The sequence below is a fragment of the Sarcophilus harrisii genome, chromosome 4 (assembly GCF_902635505.1).
Source record: "Sarcophilus harrisii chromosome 4, mSarHar1.11, whole genome shotgun sequence".
Lineage (NCBI taxonomy): Eukaryota > Metazoa > Chordata > Mammalia > Dasyuromorphia > Dasyuridae > Sarcophilus > Sarcophilus harrisii.
Genome location: NC_045429.1, coordinates 31,555,038 through 31,579,807, shown reverse-complemented (window position 1 = coordinate 31,579,807; position 24,770 = coordinate 31,555,038). Strand labels below are relative to the sequence as shown.

The following is a 24,770-nucleotide window of genomic DNA, read 5'->3' as shown; positions in this document are numbered from 1 at the left end:
GTTGACTTGATCACTTTGACAGCTAAAAATAGAAGGCAGACTTCAGCAGCCAGAGACTTGAGACAAGGAAGCCAAACAGAAGAAAACTGTATCAGTCCAGGCAGGAAGTGATGAAGGCAAGCATCAGTGGTAGTTTTCAGAAGATTATGAGAGATGTCTCAGAGGTAGACAACACAGGACTCGGCATCAGATTGACTGTGTAGAATAAACACTAGTGAGGAGCTAAGGATGACACTATGACTAGGAGCCTGTGCAACTGGAAAGATGGAGCACACTCAATAGAAATAAGGAAATTTGAAAAAGAAGAGAGTTTAAGGGCAAAGATATTGAGTACTGTTCTGGGCATGTTGAGCTTAAAATGTTCAAAAGGTCAATAAGTACCTGGAAGATGTGAGTCTGGATGTCAGAAGAGACATTCAGGCTGGACAAATAGCTCTGATAGTCATCTCCATAGAGATGATAATTGAATCCATAGGAGCTGAAGAGTTCATCAAGGGAGATAATAAAAAGTAAAAAGCATTGAACTCCGAGGACCATTGAGGACACCCATAGTGGGTAAGACTTGGATGAAAATTCTGAAAAGTATACTGAGAAGGAGTGGTCAGAAATCTAGAAAAACCAGGAGGGAGGAGTGTCATAAAAACAAAGAGTAGGGAGACAATCCAGGAAAAAAAAGATGATTATTGTCAAAGGCTACAAAGAAATTGTGAAGTTTGAGAATTGAAAAAAGGCCATTAGATTTGGCAAGTAAAGGATCATTGGTAATTTGGGAGGGAATAATTTCAGTTCAATGGTGAAGCTTTAGACCACACTATAAAGGGTTTATAAGATACTGAAAAGACAAGAAATGTGAGCACTGATTGTAGATGGCTTTCTCAAAGAATTTAACCATGAAAGGGAAAGAGATATAAGATAAGATGCTAATGAGCATGGATGAATTAAGTGTTTTTTGTTGTTATTATTGTTGAGAATGGGAGTGACATGGTCAGATGCATTTTAGGAATTTTACTCTGGCAGATATGTAAAGGAAAAGAGAATCAGAGAGGATAATGAGGAAGTAACTGCAATTGCCCAGGTTAAAATCTAAATTAGGATAGTGGCTGACCAAGTAAAGAGAATGCTTCCAGTGACTCTGAGGTGGGAGAATTGGCAAATAATATTAACACGAGAGGTTAAGTGACTTTTACAGGGTTGCACAGTTATTAATGTCTGAAGTGGGATCTGAAACTAGGTCTTCTTCACTTCAAATCTGGCTATCTTTACTCCTAACTATTTGAAAATATTCTGATAAAAGTAAATATTAACTATTTACTTAGCCCATAAGTCAAGCCAACAAGCATTTATTAAGCATCTATTACATTCTAGGAACTGTTCTAAGTGCTAAAGAGACAAATAGAAGCAAAAATAAAGAGAATCACTGCTTTCAAGGCGCTTACATTTTAATGATACTCACATGGAGCTGTAATGATAAAATCTGGAGAATAAAGAATGTTTGTCTGGTCAACACTTTGTCAATACTGAGGTTAAAGGAAGGGAGAAGGCAGCTGATATGTGATTGCCAAGTCTGAAGAGTGCAGGTAAATTGAATAAATAGAGCTATAGCTTGTAGCAACCTTTTTCATGGTTTGTATTTTGCTAAAACTAGTTAACTGTGGGAAACTGGAAAATCCAGTTAGGATAATAATAAATTGGTTAACTTATTTATTTTTAGCTTCTAAGTAGAAGAATAGTTATAGAATTTTCTTTAAAATCAGAGGAAATTTATATTTATTCAACAATTGATGAAAATAACATTTTCTTCCTCCCTTTATTCCTCTTCCTTCTTTTCTTCTTCCCCCCTTCTTTCTTTTACTCCTTCCTTCCTTTTGAAAACCTTAGGAGATTTAAATCAACAAATCTTGAAAAGAGGTACTCAGCTATTGAAGGCTTCAAAATATATTAGGACCACCAGCCTTTCAGAGATAAAAGAGTACACAAATAGAATTGTTGGTATGGAAAAGTTTGTAAGAGAATTATCACAATTTCCTTAAATTTTTTTTTCTAGTGCCTTAAAGATAGTAAGAGGACAGAAGGGATCCTAAGCTGAAATTAAGATGCTGCAGATCCACTAGTTGCAAACCTAAAATAGGAGTAGTTTCTGATTTGTAGAAAACAAGTTCCTAAAAATAGATAAGATGTAGGTGTCATTCTAGGTTACCACACCCGGCAAAGCAAGGAGCAGAAAAATGCAATGTTATTCTGCATGGAGGGAGACTTGTTATATATTTTTGGCACTGAAAGATTCTGGTCCAGAATCAGCACTATTTTTTAGTTAAGATTTTAAATACAGTAGTTGGAAGGGGGTCACTATTCATGGTTATCATAGGTCAGTCTGTTTATTCTCAAAATAGTGTTTTACTATAATAATATGTTCAGCAAATATTTGCATGACACTTTGAGATTTGCTATAGCTCCCTTTGATCTTCATAGCAGCCAGATGGAGTAGATAAGGCAAATATTATTCGATTTTACAGATAAGGAAAGTGAGGCTTAAAGTTACAGGTTTAAATGGCAAAGAATTTGAATCTGTTTTGATTGCATGTTCAATGTTTTTCTCCAGAATAAATACTTGCTGGCTCCTTATAGTATTCAAAAAAACCTCCCACTTCATGTAGGCCACTATAACATTCGCCAGTTTATGAATAATCCATGCATATAAATAGCTGGCTCATACTACAGGCTAGGTGATCCCCATATATCAGGAGACACAGAGAAAGAATTGTTTGCTGAGTCATCATGTTCTCTTTTTATGCACAACAGGTGTCCAGTAGCAGTGGGCTGGAAGAGAAGGAAGAGATTTATTCATAGGATTGTCTTCTCAGTGAATGCTTCCCCAAGAAGACACTGATTCCCCGCTTCCACTCTCTCCACTATGGGATAAACTTATCTTCATGTCCCCCACCACATTGGGCTTTGATCTGTTTTGCAGTTTTCAGACTCTCCCTCTATATAACTATAATAGCATTACTTGGAAGTTCTTTCTATCCATCTATAAATCATCCTATTTAGACCTTGGTTGTTTTCTACCAACCCTTTAATCCCAAAGTTCTGGGATTCTTCAAAAATCAAGCTTGGACATCGACTATAAACCCAATGTTACCTGGTTAGTTTCTGTTCTATTTACAAATTCCAGCTTGAGATTGCAGTTATAGCCTGGCTGTTTACTGACTAGCATTTTTACTTGATAGAGATCTTCCTCTTCTTCCATTTCTTCTTTGATATATATAAATCCCTACCTTCTTTCTGTAAAATTCCCTTGTACTCGTTCTACCTATATAAATAAAATGTGCATAAGATTGCTGAAAGTGATGTTTTTGGCTTGCACATTCTTGTATACAGCAATACTTGCTCTTTGAGTATAATAAGCTAGTTTTCCTCTAATTTTGCATTATTGAAATTATGACTGGTAGCAATGCTTCTCAATGGACCCATATCTTAAACAATTATTGACAATTCCAGATGGGATCAGTTTTCCATGTTACTAACTCTCTAGTCACCCAAAGCAGATTTTACCTAGATGATGTATGAGCAGGAAAAATCTGCTGACTGGTAAAATTGCTGCCCCTTTAGAAAATTTCAGAGTTAGGTTCTGTGTACTCATTTGTAGTATCTGTCTATTTCTTGAACCTGAATAAAAATTCTGGAGGGACCAGTCTGTTAGCCACCCTGATTTTTCTGCTGAGTATGATGCTATGGTTTTAGGAGTACAGTGAATTGGAGAAGAAAATGGTACACCATTCTAGTGTCAAGAAGATCTGAAAAATTTGGAAACTTACCAGGAAAGCATCCTCTCCCCACTGTTTTTCTGGGTGAATACTGGGATAGGATTAGGATTCATCTCAGCTGTGTGCCCTTTCACCTTATTTTCTGCACTCTAATAAACAAGAGACTTTCCTATCTGGTTACTTATCTCTTATTGGTAATTACTAGACTCTTTTGGCTATCCTCCCTGACGAAATTCTTGGTTAGTCTGGTCTGAAGTAACTCTCAAATGGTCAAAAAGGATACCTATCACTAATAATCTAAATCTGATGTCTCAGTTCTGCTTTGCATAATCAGTGATTATCTTGGGATCCCTCAGTTGCTCATAACTCTGGACTGTTTTTGGTACTTCTGCTTTATGTCAAATTGTCTATAGATTCAGAAGCTAAATTATTCCTGGTCAGATCTACTCCCCCCAATCTGCATAAAACCTGGTTCTGAGATCTTTGTAAAAATATCTAGGCCAAGTGAACCTCTGAGACTCTGGGGAGGGTCTTTTGAATTTGAAAAATTGCCCATAATGAAATTAATCTTTGAAGCTTCATACTCAAATTAGCTTTCCAAGATGTCCAAGGTAATTATAATTCTGATACCAAGTTTACCTTCAAAGAAACCCTAAACAAACATGGACTTCCACTGACTCTTTGATTAAAGTTGCACTGGGAGATGTTTTAAGAACAAGTAAGAAAAGATGAGGACTTTTTCAGTTGAAATTTTCTAAGCTTTCAAAAGCCCATAATTTCATCTTTATGTCCCTTGTTCTGGCCAGGTTGAAAAGGCAAAGAGAGAAAATGAGATAAAGATCTTTTCCCTTAGCAGAAATTTATAGTATTGCAAACAAAATAGATGCTAAATTTGGAAACTGAAAGGAAATGTGTTTACTATGCAAATATCCAATTTATGAAAATGTAGTTTGAATTTTTTTATAAATGCTGAAATGTCCCAGTGCATTTTAGGGGTTGTAGTTCTCTTAAGACTTTTTTTATTTTTCCAAAAACTTTGTGAAACTTTCACACAAACAGCACATCTTTCTGCAGTTTCAAAAGCTAATCTCTCTCTAGAGAATAACAGAAAATGCTCACTCTTAAATAAAACTGAAGTCAACCTCAGGCAAGTTCAAAGAGATTTTAGGAGAAATTCTCCTAGAGAATTCTTTAAATAAAAGAAGAGGAAAAAAGGAGAAAAAAATCAACAAAAACTGGTTTGCAGCTCTTAATCCTTATCTGGTATATAAGTGCTACATCATTAACTTCCTTTTTTTCAAAATCCTTAGTTTAAATAGAGAATAAAAAAATTTAATTTTGGGAAAAATTTTTACCTATTTTTTCCTATTAATGATTTAATTGCCTAGGTAAATTAGAAGAAGTTGCCTAAAAGGAATTGGAAGTGACTTTTCTTTTTGTAAACTCTTAAGGACTGAAATTGGGAAAATAATTAGATCTCAGGAACTGAAAGATCAGGTAACTGGAGTAGGGGGCCTCTCTATAGTCCATCTAAATATAATGGTAAGGCAGGATGTCTCTTATGAGAGTTAAGAAGCCTTGTCAAATTAGAATCAGTGAGTTTATCTTCTTGTTGAGTAAAATGCAGATTCTGTGGAATACAGAAAGCTGGTTCTGAGAATAGGTTTGGGATATGATTGGGAAATAGGGATATGTAAGAAATCTACATATTTAGACGTAGGGCAGCTATGTGGCACAGTGAACAGAAGGTCAGGCCTTGAGTCAGGAAAACTGGGCTTCATGAGTTCAAATCTGGCCTCAGACATTTAATAGCTATATGACCCGGGAAAATCCCTTAATCCTCAGTCTGTCATCTGTAAAATGAGTTGGAGAAGGAATAGTAAACTATTCTGGTGCTAAGAAAACCTGAAATGGGATCATGAAGTATTGGATACAACTGAAAAATGACTGAATAACAGTGATTGGGAAATATGAAGATGTAGGGGACTGAGAAAGTAGTGAAGGTTAAATGTGGAAGTACTGAAAGACTAATCAAAGTCCACAGGAAGAAAGAGAAAGAAAGTATAAGAAAATTTTAGATCTCATTGAGATAAAGGGAGAATCATGAGATTTCTATGCTTATAAAATTGTGAATATTATTAATAGAAATACTTGCTATAATTATTTCATGATCTCTGGGTTTTATTTAAGCTATTTGGATATTTTTATTGATGTGATAAGATGGAATCATGTTCTTGTTCAGTTGTTTTCAGTTTTGTCTAACTCTTTGTGATCCTATTTGGGGTTTTCTTGGTAAAGATACAAGAGTGGTTTGCCATTTCCTTTTCCAACTCATTTACAAATGAGAAAACTGAGTCACTTGTCTAGAGTCACATAGCTAGTAAGTGTCTGAGATCTGAACTCAAGAGGTGTCTTTCTGATTCCATGTTTGATACTCTATCCATTGCAACATCTAGCTGCTCCCTAGAATCACGTATTTATGTATTTTTGTAATCTATAGGTAAAAAGGTTTATAGAATGCAGGAATAAGAATTATAAGTATAATCTTTCTACCCAAAGTAAGTCACAACAATACCAATGAGAATGGCTGGCATACAAAATATTTCAACTTAAATTTTTTTAAGATTTGAATAAATTAGTCTAATAATCATTATTCATAGCATGGTTGTACTATCTTGAATGGTTATGCTTTAGATCACTTTTATAACTATAAACAATTAGATTTTAATTATTCTTATATTGGTCTCTTAATGCAATGAGTATAGTGTGCCTAAATTGATAGGTGGATAAAATAAAATTTTTATAATGTATTTCAAAAATGTATTTAGCTATATTAGTGTCATTTACCTTTCAATAAGTCTTGTTTTAGGTCTAAGTTCTAAATCCATCACATTAATAATCCATTATTATAATTAGTTTCTTGCATTGTGATTTTGAGAAACCATTGTATAAGAAATGTTGTTAATCTGAGATATGATACTAAGAATATAATGAAGGAGGTTATCTCCTCTTTTGATCGGAATACTGTGATGTCATATCTATGAACTGTTAGGCTTTTGTCTGGAAAGTGGAGGTGCTTCAATTTAAAGATTGTCTTTAATATTTAAATGCATATGCTCTGGTTTGTTTACTTGAAAAGTCTTATCATCTGGAGAGGTTGGCTAAATCCAATAAATTTTTAAACATCATAGAACAATATTAACTGTGTGAAAGAAGAAGCCACAGGAAAGGGGTATGGAAAAACAGCTTCTAAATTTTACCCTGAAATTAAATAATTTATATGATGAGTTATCTGACTATTGATTGTGAAAATTATGAAACTGATATCTAGAGTAGTATGTACAAAAATTACATCTTTGAGCCAACTAAGTATCGTATCAACAAATCTCAGTTTAAAGAGATTTTTTTTTTACCTTGTTATTCAGTTGCTTTTCAATTGTATCCAACGCTTTGTTACCCCATTTGGAGTTTTCTTGGCAAAGATCCTGGAGCAGCTTTTCATTTACCTCCCCAAATCATTTTACAGATGAAGAAACTAAGGTAAACAAGATTAAGAGATTTGGCCAGGATCACATAGCTAATAAGTGTCTGAGGCCAGATTTGAGTTTATGAATCCGAATCCTTTTGACTCCAGGTCTGGCCCCTTATTCACTGTACCACGCAGCTGACTCTTTTTTCTCAGGGGTTACCTAATGATTGGCAGCAGTGTTAGATCAAACTTACAGTAACCAGTCTCTTTTGTTTTGACTTTTGAGTGAATTATCATGTATTTGTGTTGTGTATAAACTCCAGAATGCAAATCATTTATTAATTTCTTTTTAATTGACTTTTTACATTAGGATATGTTTAAACTAGAAAATAAAATGAATAAATATTTTTGGAAAAACCTTGTATGTACTTACTAAATACTGAAAATAAATATTTTATTGTGATTTATTATTAGCCAACTCTAATTGCAATATGAAAAGTTGTACTCTAAACTGTAAGCAATGAAACAAGCTATGTAAGGTAGACATATAATTTGATTTGCTCTGAGGTTTGAATTCAGATATTAATTGTTGTCATCATTTAGGAGCAAATGTCAAGAGCTACTCAGAGAGGTTACATTCTGGAAAACACTGTTGGTGAATATAAAATAACTCGAAAGGTTGAGAAGATGACTTTATAAAGATTTTGGAAGGATTCCTTTTGACCCAATTTCTCTACTGTGCTATTTCCTTTCTGAACAGGAATATTTCCCATCTGGTTGGTTCTAATCCTGGCTATGATACCCTGTGAATAATGTAGAACTCTGTTTTATGATTAGTATCTATGACTTTTGCTTGAGATCAAACAAAACTAAAGACATTTTCTCCTGGTATCTATACAATAGGTCAAATCTTAGGTCTGAAGGAACAGTCCTGATTTTGTTATAACCACATCTTTCTTTCTTTCATAGCAAATTTCTCTGACCATGATAGAAACATAAATGTTGGCTTTTTTTTGTTACTATCATCTAGCATGTCTGAACTGATATAATGGAATATGTCTAAAGGACTCTATTGCTTTGATTTTACTGTTCTGAATTTATTCCTATTCAACTTGCTAATCTAGGTAGCTATGAAATATCAGTTCTTAGACTTGTCATCTTCTTGTTCATTTGTTAAATAGTGCTATATTAATGTATAAGATTAGGGCCATAGAGTATCCCATTTTTTCTGAATGATATGAGAATAACATATATCCTCAAAGAGAGAAAAGGATAAAGATATAACGCAATAAAGATATGGAAATTTTAATTTTTAATGGATTAGCAAACTTTACTTTGGGAAAAATATCAAGATTAAATTGTTTTCATTTGAGAAGTGCGATGTATGTGATTGACTTCCAAAAGTTCTCACTAGAATAAAAGAATTATGCTGCAATTATACTAATAGCTTTAAAACATTTGCAATTATGCCAGTGCAAAACAATGAAAAAGGCTAAGTAAAATTTTTAAAATTTTTTCAAGTTTTTTTAATGTTTTAAATTTTATTCTGCAGGTAATAGGTAACTACTAAACTTCTTTCAGGTTCACTTGAACATTTCATTTGGATACTTAAATGCGCAGGCTTTGGATATGCTTTAATAACTGTCTTTGGATCTGTTTTAATAATTAAGAAATCTCAAGTTAAAGTCTTTCTCATCTAGAACTATTATAATTACTTGTCAAGAAATGTTTAAACCATGATTTTTGTTTTAGAGTGAAAAGATAAGAAGGAATGAATGCTACCCATACCCTTCACAAAAAACAAAAACAAAAAACAAATCTTAAGCTACTGTACTGGGGAATACAAACATTAAATGAACACATATTATGAAAGAAAGAAGAGAAATACTCTTGGTCCTCAAGATGATCAGAAATATGGCTTCTTGTCAAAACGTAAAATAGGTTTTACAGTTACATAATCTTAAAAACATTTAGCTTTAGGAAAAAGTTTATCTTAATTTATTGAAGCTTATACATCAGATGATTTTCCAGAGTACGTCAGTATATGCAAGATGGTTAAATAGAAATTTAAAAAAAAGTCGGTGGTGTGGTTTAGTTGCTTGGTTAAAAGGATAATTTTAAAATTAGGGCAACTTTAGAGAGTTACAAATAAAGAGTAGGTTTTAATATTGTAGCTAAGTTTTTACTAAAGCTTCAAATAACTAAAATATATATATATCTTATTAGAGCTTACAAAATGAGAGATTTTCTTAAATGGGAGATTGATTTTTTTTTCCTTTTTGAGCTCTTTATCAAAAAAGGGACTTATTTTTACAGTCTTCCTTCTCCTCTTCTTCTTCCCTCTAGACAGAATTATCCATAATATGTGCAGAGTTCAGGTAAAAATAGAAAGAATAAGTGGTATATAAAGAATGAAATTCTCTAACCTTTCCGATGAATTATAGGTAGCCTAATTTATTGTTCTTCTTAGAGCCATGAGGTTTATATTAAGTTGACTTCATAAAGTTTAAACTGGCTTTCATCACATGAAGACCAATGTGATTAGGTTTTATCAGGCCTAAATCATATTAATTCATATCACTAGGAGATTTAAGCAGCATTACTCAGGAAACTTCCGTGAGGGGCTTGGAATTTGAAAAATCAATCTACTGAAAGAAATTCCTCTTAAAAGCTGCCTTAGAAACAAGGCCCATTCCAGGAACTGTTAGCAATTGACAACCCAGCTAATGGCACTGGGATGTTGTGTTGGGAATTCATGTTCCTGAGCTTGTGTGGACCACACTGGATAGTGGTCAAGAACAAACCCCAATGACGCAGAATTTCAAGAGATAATGTTTCCCAGAAGCAGAGGACTTCATGCAGTGGGCAACTAAGCCTAAGACAATAAAATGAGAAATCTTTTGTTTAAATAAACAGTAACTGAATGTTGCACATATGTATCCGATACAAACTCTTAATATTACCCAGCATCTGAAATGCATTAGAGAGTTAGGAAAGAGTCTAAAAAAGATCAAACATAAAGGGGTATGTGACTACAATATTTGATTTTGGTTGCCAAGAATGTTATATAATACTAATAATTTATTGGTTCTATTCTCAATGCTTGAATTTGCATGTGGAAATAGCAAGTAACAGAGAGAAGATCAATAGGATGTATAAGAAGGTGGGAAAGATGAATGTATGATGTAATCTATGATCAAAGTGGAGATTGTCCTAAGAGAATTTCTGACTTAATTTTCTTAACACTATTTATTTAAAATAAACTGACCACTTAACTATCAAGAGTCTGTAAAATCAAGTTGAGACATTGACTATAATCTAGTATTATCTAATTAATCTCTGTTCTATCTTCCAATTCCAGCTTGAAATAGCAGTTATAGCATTAATATTTACTAACTGGTAGCCTGACTTACCTGGTCTTGTCCTTCTGCCATATATTTTTTAATGTGTAAATCATTGCCTTCCCATTCTGTTTTCTGCAAAATTCTTTTGTACCCATCTTACCTCTGAAACCAGAACTTATATAACACTGTTGAATTTGATATTCTAGGCTAATTGATTTTTGAATACAATGATGTCTGCACTCTGAGTATAATAGACCAGTTTTCCCCTATCTTTGCATCTTTGAAATTATTATTGGCAACAGTACCTATGAACAAATCCTCATATGATTTTTGTCACAGTTCTATTTCTTCACCTCTAATTCACTTCTTTCCATTTTGAAATCTAGCTTTCAAATAGCTAGATGGCCCAGTAAATAGACAATGAAACTGCATCAGAATTCTAGCTTCCAACCCAACTGAACTGAAGTTGCTTTCCGTGCCAGTGATCTTTAGTTGTTAAATCCACTGGCCCCTTTTCAATCCTATTCTGTCTTGACACCTCCGTGACTTTAACACTATCGACTACCCATTTCTCTAAGATACTCTTGTCTTCCCTCAGTTTTCAGGACATTCCTGGTTCTCCTCTTTCTTGTCTGACTATTCCTTCTCAGTTTCCTGTCCTGGAACATGATCCATCTTTTACATATTTAGAGTTTCAACAATAAATTCTTTTATTAAAAAATAAAAAAGCCCTCAAGAAAGGAGAATCTAGTCAAAGTTAGGCTGCTAGTTATTCAGGATCATGGTATGGGGTAAAACAGGCTGCCTTCTTTCCCTCAAATATCCTGTTTCTCATTTAGACCACAAATAATAGATGCAGAACTAAAAATGACATTGATTTGGGCCAAAACAAAAAAAAGGCATGAATGCAGACATGGAGAATTGCTAAGTGAAACTAATTAAGTCCAATAGTGATTATGATTAACCCTGGCTGGCTACAGGAGGAAAAGACTACAGTTTTTGTTGTTTTATTTTGGGTAGTTGCAAAGATGGTGGCATATAAGGTTGCTGGAGTGCCTAAACAGAGAGCAAGCATTTAGATCACATTTTTTTCTGACATGAGATGAAAATGACTTAATATAAAATCCTTGCTACCACTATGTGCTTGAAGGAAGTAGGGTGAAAGTTCTTCAACAGTGTTAAGATCATGGGTAAAGTCCAAATTGAGTTTGGTCTGCAAGGTCTGGAAAAAGAAGACTTAAAAGGAAAAGAGCATCACTTTTAGTTTTAAAATCTGGTTCAAATTCTCAAATATTATTAGGACTTGATAACCATGCTATAGTTAGTATAAACTATATAACTAGTATAAAGTATAAAATCCAGTTCGATTATAGCAAACTCTGGGAAGTATTGTTATGATAGAAGCAGCAAAGAATAGAGTACTGGGACTGGAGGAAGGAAGATCTGAATTTAAATCTGACCTCCAACACTTCCTAGTTAGCTGTGTGATCCTGGACAAATCATTCAATCTCTATTTCCCTCAGTTTTCTCAACTGTAAAAACAGAGTTATAACTGCACGTTCTTTGCAATGTTGTGAGGATCAAATGAAATAATACTTATAAAAGTGCATAGCACATCACATGCCTGGCACATAATAGATACTGAAGAAATGCTTATTCCTTTCCCCTTCCTTGTTAGTGACTATTCCTGAATACTATCATTGAATTGACAATATATAATCCCAACACCTTCTCATCCAGTGACAATCCCTGGAAGAGACTGTTGCCAGAGAACAGCATTATTGTTAAAAGCAAAGGAAGTAGGGAGTTCATTAATGTTCAAATCTGTGTTGGTATATCATGGTAAAAGTTTTAGAATAGCTAATATGACAGCAAGTAAAGCTATGGAGATGAAGATGATAAAGTCTAAGTTGAAGCTTTAGCTGAATTTTTTGAAGGAAAACGGTTGTCATTTGGAAATTCTTAATTTTTAACTCATCTTTATAAAGATCAGTAAATTTGTCATGGTATTAGTCTAATGGAGAAGACTATTTTTTAAACTACAGATTTTGTATTAGTTGGCAAATTTATCAATTTTGTAAAAGTTGGAAAATAAGGATAAAATAGGAATTGCAAAAAAAAAATCAGAAATGGATTGCAGATTATTAGAGCATATTCTCACTATAAGGACATGTTTTATAAAAGAAGAACTGGGATTAGACAATGTGTTAATTTTTCCTTGTTTTATAATTAGTACATGGAGAGAGTATAATGCTAAGATGATAGCACTAATGCTTGGAAAGTTAAGAGAGAAATTTGATCATGAGAACGAAAAAATAACTAGAAGCTGTTTTGTTAAATTAATTGGAGATAGTGGAGGAGTGATGTAATGCTAGATTAGCCAGGATGGCTAGGAAGCAGAAGCACCTATTTAGCAAGAAAATGATTTGGAGACCTTAATATTGGCTAATAGAATAATAGGGGAATTAGGCCAAACATGGGTATATTCTAGGACTTTATCCTGAGCCACCTTCTCTTTTCTTCCTTTAGTTTTTCTAAATAATTTTAGATTTGCATAAGCAAATGACTTTCAAATAATATGTCCAGTCCTAATCTTTCTCCTTAGATTTAGCCATGAATCATTGACTTCCTGTTGGATATTTCCATATAGATTATATTCTATAAGCATTTCGAACTCAAAATGGTCAAACAGAATTTATTATCTTTCCCCATTAATGTTCTAAGTTACCTATTTTTGTAAAGCTCAAATCCATCTTTCCAGTCAATCAGATTCAATCTCTCTAAGTGTATTTTGATTTTTCCCTCTCCTTCACTGACACCATATCCAATTAATTAGCAATTTTTATCAATACTACCTATAAAACATCTCTTGCAACTACTTCTCTTCACTCAACAGTCACCACTGTGGCTCACGTTCTTACTTCCTCTTGCCTGGTATTTTAATAGCCTCCAAACTGGTTTCCTTGACATACTCACCAAAAAAAGATTCAAGTTCAGCTATGTCACTCCCCTGCTAAAGAAGCTTCATTGGCTTCCTGTGATCTCTATCATAACACACAAACTCTTTGCTCCTGCCTCCTTTCCAGACTTATTAAACATTTCCTGTATCAGTTGCCTTAATTGCTGTTCTATGTACACAGCATCTCATCTTCTACCTCCTAGCTTATGCAATCTATCATGTATTACAAGAATAGCCTAAAGGATCTCCTTTATAATTAAGTCAGATGTGTTTTTTTAAAAAACTGTTTATAAATCATTTGAAGTGAAATCCCACGGGGTATGACAATCACCACCAAAATTAGCTATGAAGTTTTGAGTTTGAGAAAAGTGTGGTACCATTAGCAGCTGCTCCTCAGACAAGATACCGTGTCCCCTGGTCTTCCTGGCTTTCGTTAGTTAAAATCCCATTTTGTACATGCAGCTTTTCCTGATTTTCCTTAATGCCAGTTTCTCTGTTGACTATCTCCAAATTAACCTACATATAATTTGTTTGTACATAGTTGCATGCTATCTCTCCTTTAGACCATGAGGTCATTAAGAGCAGGGACTGTTTTCTTCTTGGTCTGCAAACTCGGGCACTTTCCATATGCCTGGCACTTAGCAAATGCTTTTAATAAATGCTTGTTGACTGGCCGACGTAATAGGGCAGTGAGGAGGGAGAATCAGGGAAAAGAAAGGCATGGTTTTAGAACATATTGAGTGTAGAATGACAGGCGGATAACCAAGTGGCTTACCAAAACCTATGAAGGGCTTATAGCTGAAGCCATGGGGTTGTCATCTTCAAGTCAAGGAGCAACACAAAAGACTTAAGTACTAAATCTCAAATAAATGTTCACAACTGAGGGATAAAAGAACCAGGATCGTGAAATATTATAGAAACTAGAGGGGAAAAGTTTCAAGAAGGATGCAGCCAACAAAATCATCTGCTACTGAGGTAAATCAGCAGAAGGACTAAGAAAAAACCAATTGTCATTATTTTATTTAGTCCAATTTTATTCATGATTTATATTCCACTTATATCCTTAATCCTATCTCTCTCTTCACATTTCTCTTGGAAACCTGTTCCATTAATTGATATTTCCCCATTCCTAAACTTCCATCCCTTTTTTTTTCTACTGATTTTTCTCCACTATTTACAAACATACTTGTTTGTTTCTCTAAGAGAAGATTAAAAACAAAAATCTCAAATGTGACTCCACTGTCCCCTCAAGTTATGATTCCATAGTTCTCTTCCCTTTCACTGCTAAACTAAAAAAAAAAAAAAATCAATACTCATAGTCTCAATTTCTTCTTGCAATGGGGCCACTACTTTGCTGAAATTATTCTTTTCAATTTCACTAGTGACTTAATTGCTAAATTAAACAAATGACTTTCCACATTTCTCAAGCTCCTCAATGTTATGATATCTCCAACTGTTGATCATTCTCTCCTATGACTCAGGGCACAATTCTCTCAGCGATTGCTTCTTATTCACTGGGTCCCAGTACTCCAACCTTCTCTGTCTGGGTTTATGCCAAGACTCTGACCTCAGTTCTTTTCTCTTTTCCATATTTCCTCCCTTAATGATTTATTCCCTTGGCTTTAGAACTTTAGTTATCACCTCTAAGTACATGACTCCAAAATTTATATATTCACCATGAACTACTGTCCAGAGTTCCATTAGTTTATAATTTTTTTTAAAAAACATTTTATTTTCCCAGTTACATGTAAAACAATTTTTTTTTAACATTTGTTTTAAAATTTAGAGTTCTGGATGCTCTCTCTTCCTCCCCATCCCACCTCCTTCTAAGAAAGCTGTAAAGTTATGCAAAACTATAAATTCATTTTCAAAAGATCTACATTTTCTCCCTGACCTCTTATACCTCCTTTTTTCCACCTTTATCACTGAGGAAGCAAGAAAAACCAAAATTCCAGTTATAGGCAAGTATAATCAAGCAAAACAAATTCTTATATTGGTCATGTAAAAAAAAATGTAATTTGCCCTCTCTGAGTCCTTCACCTCTGTTAGAAAGGGGGCAATATTTTTCATCAGGAAACTGTAGTTGGACACTGTGCTGATCATAATCTGAAAGTTGTTTGTTCTTATAATATTTTTGTTATGATATAAACTGTTCTCTTGGTTCTATTCACCACTTCATACAAAATTTCCCAGGTATTTATGAAACCACATCCTTTATACTTTCTTTCAGCACAATAGGATTCTATCATGTATATAATAATTTGTTCAACCATTTCCCAATTGTGACTACCCTTTCAATTCCTAATTCTTTGCTATTGTAAAAAGAGCCACTACAACAATTTCTGTATACTTGGTTTTTCTTGATCTTTCTTTGATATATTTTGGAGGGTATGGACTTAGTAGTGGTATTTCTGAGTCAAACGGTATGCTTTTTAAAATAGCTTTTGAGGCACAGTTTCAAATTGTCTTCCAGAATGGCTTGCCTAAACTCTTGGGAAAAAAGAAAAAAATTCAGAGCTTAACCAGATATCTCTGCTTGGGTGAGATCACTTCAAACTCAATATAACTTCATCTTCACCCCTAAAACCTGCTCTTGGTTTTGCTCTCAGCTTCCTTACTTTAGGAAATAACCAACCTCCTAAGTTAGTTACTGAAGCTGAAAACCTTGGAATTATTTCCTTTCTCTTTAAGAACCCTCTACAATCATTTATCAAGGTTTTTTTTCTTCTTTCATCATAGTTTCATTACTTTTCCCTAGATTACCCTGCTAAATTTCTAACTAGCCTCCATGTCTCCTGGCACATTTTGCTCCAAAACACCTGCACATAGCAGCAAGGAGGATTTTCTTTTTTCTTTTTACTTTATAATTTTTACTTTTTTTTAACACTTATTTTTGGAGCTCCATATTCTCTCTCTCTTTCTAGCCTCATTGAGAAGACAAGCAATAAGATGCCTATTATACATGTGAAGTCATGCAAAACATATTCCTATATTAGCCATGGAAGGACAAGGAAAAAAAAAAAAACTGTGCTTCAATCTGAGCTGAGTTTATCAGTTCTCTCTCTAGGGGTGAATAACATCTTTCATCATGGATCATTTGGAACTGTCATGGATCATTATATCTTGATCAGAGTAGTTAAATCTTTCACAGCTGGTCAATATTATAATATTGCCGCTATGGTGTACAATAGTCTCTTAGTTCTCTTATTTTACTTTGCATTAGTTCGTATGAGTCTTCCCATGTTTTTTGGAATCCATTCTCCTTGTCATTCCTTACAGCACAATAGAATTCCAATGCAATCATATACCACAACTTGATCAGTCATTCCCTAATAGATAGACATCCTTCATTTTCCAATTTACATGAAGGCTTTTCTTTCTTTTTCTTTTTTTGCTGAGGCAATTGGGGTTAAATGACTTGCCCAGGGTCACAGAGCCAGGAAGTGTTAAATGTCTGAGACTAGATTTGAACTCAGGTCCTCCCGACTTCAGGGATGGTGCTCTATCCATTCATTGCACCACTTAGCTGCTCCATGAAGACTTTTCTTAATACAATAGTCTGGGCAAATAGTATTTGCATGGTCAAATACTTTCTCTAGCTCCTAAGTATACACTAAAGTGCAAACTCCTTAATCTTGCATTTGAGAACTGCAAAAGCACAGAAATCTTGGCTCATGTAGTGGAGGTTGTATAAATAGGAAGAGTGATGCATTTGCAATCAAATACCACTCTGCCAGTTACTACCTTGTTCAGGTTGGACACGTCACTTCAACTCTTTATATCTTAATTTCCCCATCTGTAAAAATGAGCAAATTGGATAACTTGGTCTCCAAAACTTGTTCAAAATCTGGTATCATCTGAAGTATGCAATACATTTCAGGGGTCTATCAATTATAATTAAACATATTCAAACAACAACCTGGCATGTAAAGAAGGGAAATCTGTGACTATCTGCAATGTTTAATTGTATTGTGTGAATAATTTTCTTACTTAAAAAATGAAGGAGGAGAAAGAAAAGAGGGAGGAGGAGGAGAAGGAGGAAAAAGAGGAAGAAAAGAAAGAAGAAGAGATAATCTTTAATATGAACCATTACATTACTGAAGGAACACAAGGCATTTCACACAAGCAGTATTTTTCATTCATACAGATTTTTGTACTAAGAATATTTTGGTTGAAGGGACAAATGAGTAAAAGAATTCACAATGTAGATTTTTAAAAGAGAAATCGCTTCATTAAACTTATTCATATTAAGGTCCAATGGCAAAGATAGTAGCATAAATATTATTTCCCCAATTTTGTAATGTAGAAACTAAGTTATGAAAAAGTGTTCAAGGATGACTTAAGATCTCAATAAAGGAGTGAAACATATGAGAATAGAATCCAAGTCCCTGGTTCTGACATGCTGCCCTGGCTCCAGGTACTCCAAGGTTTTATTCCTACTTTAACCAGCAAACAATGATGTCAACAGCAGCAGCAGCATTATTAACAAGAACAACAACAATGGGACCACTATATATCACTTCTCTATCAATACCAAGAGAAGAAGTTGGATGATATTTTGTCTTAGAAATGTGATTTCATTTTGACTTTGTCCAGCACAGTTTCAAAGTTGAAGCAGCTGGTGGGAAAGAAAATGTAAAGAGCAGATGGTGAGAAAATTTGGGCAGTGAAGGAAGGGAGGAAAGATGAAAGCCGGGCAATTTTAAGGCCTCTTCTATCAGTTGAATTGTAGCAGAGGGATGAGTGATAAACAGTAAGAGCAAATTCAACACAGGATTAAGAATTCAATCTATGAATATGTTTAAAAAGCCAGTTCCCTGAAAATCTTTCTATGAATGAGGTTGTTAATTTCTTCAAAATGATGCTCAATATAACATTTAAATTATATTATAAATTATAATAAAATTATCTTTATAAAGTTTTAAAGTTATCTTTATTTTGTGAATTTTATTAATAATCTACTTAAAATTTTCCTCTATAATACTATTTTTGAAACATTCTTATAACAATTATAATTATTATAAGAATATTTATAACAATTAGTAAGTGAAGAATATTTGGCATTTATTTCATTTTGCTTATGTATATCATTACTATTTTGCAATCAAAGCCAACTTTTAAGAAGTATTTTTATTTTTAAAATGGGGTTGGTCCTCTTCTCAGAATATAGTATTCTTCAGAAACTATACCTCTCCATGATACCACAATCTTATCCAAAAAAACTTTTATGAAAGTCCTAGTGTCCTAATGACAAACAAGAACCCAGATAAACATATGTGAAAGTCATATATAAATATATAATTCCCCATGACTAAAATTATTTTAAAAGTCTCTATTCAATGTTTTTAGCCTAATCACAGAAAGTTACATATAGAAATTTTTATGAAAAACAAATCCTTGAATATTATTGTTGTTGTTTAAGAAACAATCAGCAGAATGATTTCAGAAAGGCCTGGAGAAAGTTCCATGAATTGATACTAAGTGAAATGAGTAGAACCAAGAGAACATTGTACACAGCAACAAGATTATGTGATGATTAAAATGTGATGGACTTGGCTCTTTTCAACAATGAGATGATGATTCAGGTCAATTCCAACAGACTTGTGAGGGAAACAGCCATCTACATCCAGAGGAAGGACTGTGGGGACTGAATGTGGATCACAACATAATATTTTCATCTTTTTGTTGTTGTTGTTTACTTGCTTTTTGTTTTCTTCTCATGTTTTTTCCTTTTTGATCTTATTTTTTTTGTGCAGCATGATATTTGTGGAAAATTGTATAGAAGAATTGCATATGTTTAACATATATTGGATTACTTACTGCCTAGGGGAGAGAAGGAAGAGAGAGTGAAAAAAATTTGGAACACAAGATTTTGCAGGGGTGAATGTTGAAAACTATCTTTGCATATTTTTTGAAAATAAAAAAACTATTATTAAAAAAGGAAATCCTTGCTGCTCCCCCTATTAAAAAAGCTTATGTGATTTTTATTTGCCCCTACAACAAAATACCAGCTCTTTTTTTAAAGACATTTCAAGTTAAACTCTTCTCCAATCTGACTGTTCTTCTCAGAATCCTTTATAAGAGATATTCATAGCCAGCCCCTAGCTGTGGGTCTTTTTTTTTTTTTTTCTCTCTCTATATCCTTTCTTTCAGGTGGAAAAACTAACAACAAGGAATTCTATTCTGGATTTGGTTCCCACAGGGACCAGTTGCTACAGTGGAAATGATGGGACCCCAGAGTGGGAAAATATCCTTTCTATCCTGGTTTTATCTATCCTAGAGGTTGTAATAAAGAAGAAAGAAATCCAAATATAGTCTCACATGCACCCTGCATACTGGGAAAGCAGATTTCAAAGGTTTCATAGGTAGAACTCCATGGAAAAAATGCTTCAGGCGGAAGGAAGTCAGCCCAGGAAGGAATAAAATTCCGAGAACAGAAAGGGAAACAATTGCAATGAGGAGGGAGAAAAGAGAATTTGTCTTAAGAGATCAATGTGGTTACACAGGAAACCCAACCACTTAACTTAGATTTTATGATAAATAAATAGAGATGGAAGCAAGGCTGGCTAACAGAATGAACATGAATTTGTATTTGTATGTTTTTGTTAAAAAAAAAAAAAAAGGTGTCAGGAATGCTAAAGTTGTCAAAGGAAGCTAAAAAATGACAAAATTAATTTTTAAAAAGTTATACTGGGAGAAAAAGGAGAACTAAAGAAGAGATAAGACTTTTGCTTAGTGTAGATAGGACATTGGAGAGAAAGAGAGCTGTTTAATCTGTACCCTCTGCAAAGGAGAAGGACCTTTGGATTAGAAGTGAAAGAACAAACAATTAACAGGGAGTTGGTACCCCCAAATAAAACCCCTGCCCTCAAGGTACTTCACATTCACATGTGAAGAACTGGGTAAAAACAAGATACATATAGAGTAGGTAAAAGGCACTTAGAAATTAGGAAGGACCAGGAAAGGTGTCCATTAGGTAAGTTTCGAGCGCTGAAGGAGACCAGAAAAATCCAAAGACAGAGGTCATTGGAAAACATTTCGGGTATGAGAGATGGATATGCAAACTCAGGAGGGAAATGCATTTGTAGAAATTAAGTTCTCCAAGACTAGCTTATAGCCACGGTTCCTAGTGTAGATTTGGCATATAGTAAGTACCTAACAAATGTTTGTTGATTGATTTTGTAGACTGCAAGAGCTCGTTTTCTTCCAGTTCATGGATATCACTGATGCTGTTTTATACTGATACTGACTGCATTAAGCCCTAGAACAGCACAGAACTCCCTAAAAGAGACCCATCATTATTCAAAAGAGGTTAGACAATAATCTATCCATACTGGAAGGAAGAATGACTCTTGCCCAAACTAGCGAAGGTACAAAGCTGGCCCTGCAGCCCTATCTATGTCCATCAGTCCCCATAGTTTGGGCTGAGAATGTTCATGGTCAGCCAGTGAGCTGGACCCTGACTTGAGCAGGACTAGCAGAGGGTCCTTGATTGCCTACATAAACTGAGGTCAGCATCCCTGAAGGAGTATTCATGGGGATGAGATCAGAAATCTACATCTAGCATTTCATCCTCTACAGATACTCTTCTAAAATAAGCATTTAAGTCTAACTTCAACTACACCTGGCCCACAGTAAAAACCTAATAAATGCCTGTTGATTTGACTTGCCAGTTATGGGGGCACAGGCAAAGCAAAGAAAAACAGCACAAATGCAAGTCACTACAATACAAAATAATACAATTAAGTTCACTAGAGGTCCAAACCTCTTGTTTTTCTTCAATGTCTATTGGATTAAAAAAAAAAAAAAACCCTATATATCCACCTACCCAACTCCTATGGCCCCATCTAAATACTAATTGTATTTACATACAAGTTTACCTTTACTCAGACTTTCCAGACACCCACACCAATTAAGAGTTTTGAACTTTTAACATCTTTAATTCCTTATGTTAAAAGTGCTGTCCTTGTACACTTAGATGACCCATCTGGCCAAGTAAAAAGTATTGAATCACATTTGCTTTTCCACCAGTGATGATGGACTTTGGCCCACATCCTGGTAGTTGTTCCCTGAAACCAACAGCACATACAAGGAATCATCATGTCATGAAACAGACCAAAAAAAAGCACACAGTAATCTCTGACAGGAGGCTGTACATTCACTCCAGGTCTTATCATCAAATTAACTGGTAGTGCTAAGAGTGTGGGCATTTTTTTTTTTTTTTTCATTAGCACATCAGGTTTTCCTTCTGAGAGTCACTAAGTACCCATTTTAAAAACCCACACACAATCAGCAAGCAGTTCCCTGCAATTATTTCCTCTGAAAACGTATATAACTCAAAACATTACTGGGTGGAGTTAGGTCTACATGCTCTTTGAGTTCCCTCTCAACTCTTCGATTTTATGACCCTAAAAAGGAACTAAAACTATCGGCCAAGATGTACTCTGGACAGTTTCCTTTTTTAAATGTGGGAGAATTCCACACTACCTGTTCTTTCTATAGAATGGCAGCTCCTAGAAGGCAGGGATTGTGTCCCTTGGGTCTAGGTAGACACTTAATAAAAGCTGATTGCTATTAATCTCACAGTGAAATAAACCAGCCAATAATGGGAAATCCTTGCAGGCTTGAGCCGGGAGATCAGCAGCCAATGGAAGTTAGAGGGAGAGAAATGAGTAAAGGTGATGCACAGAGTGGGAGGTGAGGGCGGCGATCGAACCGAGCAAGACCCAACTACCACGCGTGTCAGGAGAGAGGAGCCCTAAGGAAATAGAGTGGGATGGGGAGGGACGGGGATGGGAGGAGTAGAACTCCAGGTATAGTCAGCACCCACGAGAGAGGGAGAAACAACCTCAGCGCCCTGAGCACCTCCTGGAACTGTCCATTCCCACTGGGGGCGAGGGGCGGGCTGGGGTTGAATATTCGGGGGGAAAGGAGGAGAGACTGGGGAATAAGAGCGAGCGGGAAGTGGGGATAATCATGGGACAGGACAGGGAGAGACAGGGAAGGAGGAGCAGACTCGGGGCAGGAGGAGACGCGGCAAGATGGGACACACGGGGCTAGATGGGGCATGGAGTAGGAGGAATGCGTGGGGCAGAATGGGGCACACCGGGCAAGATGGGGCACGGGACAGGAGGGAAGCACGGGGCAGTATGGGGCACACGGGGCAGCATGGGGCACACTGGCCAGGAGGGGACACGGGCAGGACGGGGCACCCGGGGCAAAATGGAGCACACTGGTCAGAAGGGGCACACTGGCCAGGAGGGGCACACGGGGCCAGGAGGGGCACACTGGCCAGGAGGGGCACACGGGGCAGCATGGGACACACCGGGCAAGATGGAGCACACGGGGCAGAATGGGGCACACTGGCCAGGAGGGGACACGGGCAGGACGGGGCACCCGGGGCAAAATGGAGCACACTGGTCAGAAGGGGCACACTGGCCAGGAGGGGCACACGGGGCAGGATGGAGCACACTGGCCAGGAGGGGCACACGAAGGAGGAGGGGGAATCGGGACGTGTTGCTCCGGCCCCCGGCGCAGGGGATGACAGACAGACGCGCGGGCGGGGCCGGGGAGGGGGCAGCGGCCGGAGGATGGGGGTCGCCCGCGGCGGAGGCCGGCCTACCTGGAGGTAGTAGGGTTTCCTGAGCCAGGCCCCCGCACAGAGACTCCTCGCCATGGCACTCACACATCGCCCCGCCGTGCGAGCCGAGCCAGCTGAGCCGAGCCCCGCGAGCCGCCGCCGCCGCCGCAGTCAGAGGCGGACCCGGAGCCAGCGCTGGCGGCCCGGGCTCCCCGCCCCCTCCGCCGCCGCCCGGCCCGCCCCCGCGCGCCCCCGCACGCCTCCCGGGCAGGCCGGCCCCGCGCGCCCTCGCCGCGGCCGCGCGCCTCCCCACAGGCCGCCCCCACCCCCTCCCGCCGGCCTCCGGGCAGCGGCGGCCGCAGCTGTCAGACCGCCTTAAAGGCGCCCCTCCGCCGACATAAATCCGACTGCGCCTGGGCTCTTAAAGGGGAAGAGGGGAAGCAGGAGAGGAGGAGGAGGAGGAAGAGGAGAGAAGAGGAGGAGAAAGCGAAGGAGGAGGAAGATCGAAAGAGGAGGAAGGGAAGAAGAGGAGGAGGAGGAGGAGGAGACAGGGTGGTGCGGCTGCAGGAGCCCGCCTGGCACGTGCGCCCTTCCCTCTGCCCCCTCGCCCCATCCTCCTCCTTCGCCCACAGCCCCACCCCCGGCTTGGCCAGCTGCCCGGGCTGGCGGCGGGCGTCCTCCCCACCCCCGGCCCGTCTTCGTTTCGTTTAACTTCACGCCGTACGTGTCTGAGCTGAATGAATTAGGATGCTGGGCAGAGCCTTCCTGGGGGGGCAGAGCCTTTGTAGGGGGGGGGCAGAGCCTTCCTGGGGGGGCAGAGCCTTCCCGCGGGGAGCAGAGCCTTTTTGGTGGGCAGAGCCTTCCCGCGGGGAGCAGAGCCTTTTTGGGGGGCAGAGCCTTCCCGCGGGGAGCAGAGCCTTTTTTGGGGGGCAGAGCCTTCCCGCGGGACGTGGAGCCTCAGGTCCGCTGCCCAGCCTAGAGGAGCGGACCTGGGAGCCGCTCTCCCCCTTCCCCAAGCCCGCGGTGCTGGAGGCGGGGGCACCATCCCGGAGACGAGCCTCGGAAGCCGCAGCCAGAGCTGCTCCTGGGCTGGGCACTGGCCCCCCTTCCTTTGGGAGCCCGGGCATGGAAGTGCGGGGCTAGCGGGGCACGTTCAGCAAACCTTCAGTTATCCAGAAGCGGTAGAGCGGGCGGTCTCAAACTTTTTTTTTTTTTTTAATTTAAGACGTTTTTTTATTCATTTCAGGGAGACCATTGACAGGAACAGAAATCCTGGCCACAGCACCCAACCGCAATAATTAACCCCCCCAAGGGGGGCACGAAACATGACTCAGCCACATAGAAGTGAAGACAGACCTAAGACGTGGCACCGTTAAGGCAGGGCGGGGCACCAGCCTCCAATTTGGCCGAGAGGTCCAAATAAGGGAAAACCCAACAATGGGGAGTGACAGCTGCTGGTGGCGGATGACTTAGGCTAAATTTCCTTTCTTACTGACATCCCGTTTTCACTGGGCTGTTGGCCCTGGTCATTGTGACTTAAGAAGTGATTTCAGGCATTAGCCAAACCCTCATCCCTCTAAATTAAAATATTTCATCTCGGTTAGAATTTCAAACTAGGAATCCCATGCGTTATTAGAATATAGAATCCCAAGGT

General features: G+C 37.5%; 1 protein-coding gene across 1 annotated transcript in view; it reads right to left on the bottom strand.

The window, feature by feature from the left end:
• Positions 1 to 23,295, bottom strand: part of DIPK1A (divergent protein kinase domain 1A) — a 109,515-nt gene extending 86,220 nt beyond the window's left edge. Inside the window, exon 1 of the mRNA XM_031969302.1 lies at positions 23,159 to 23,295. Within this exon, the coding sequence (XP_031825162.1) occupies positions 23,159 to 23,212 (54 nt within the window). The 5' untranslated portion in view covers positions 23,213 to 23,295. The remainder of the gene's footprint in view (positions 1 to 23,158) is intronic.
• Positions 23,296 to 24,770: the final 1,475 nt, after the last annotated feature.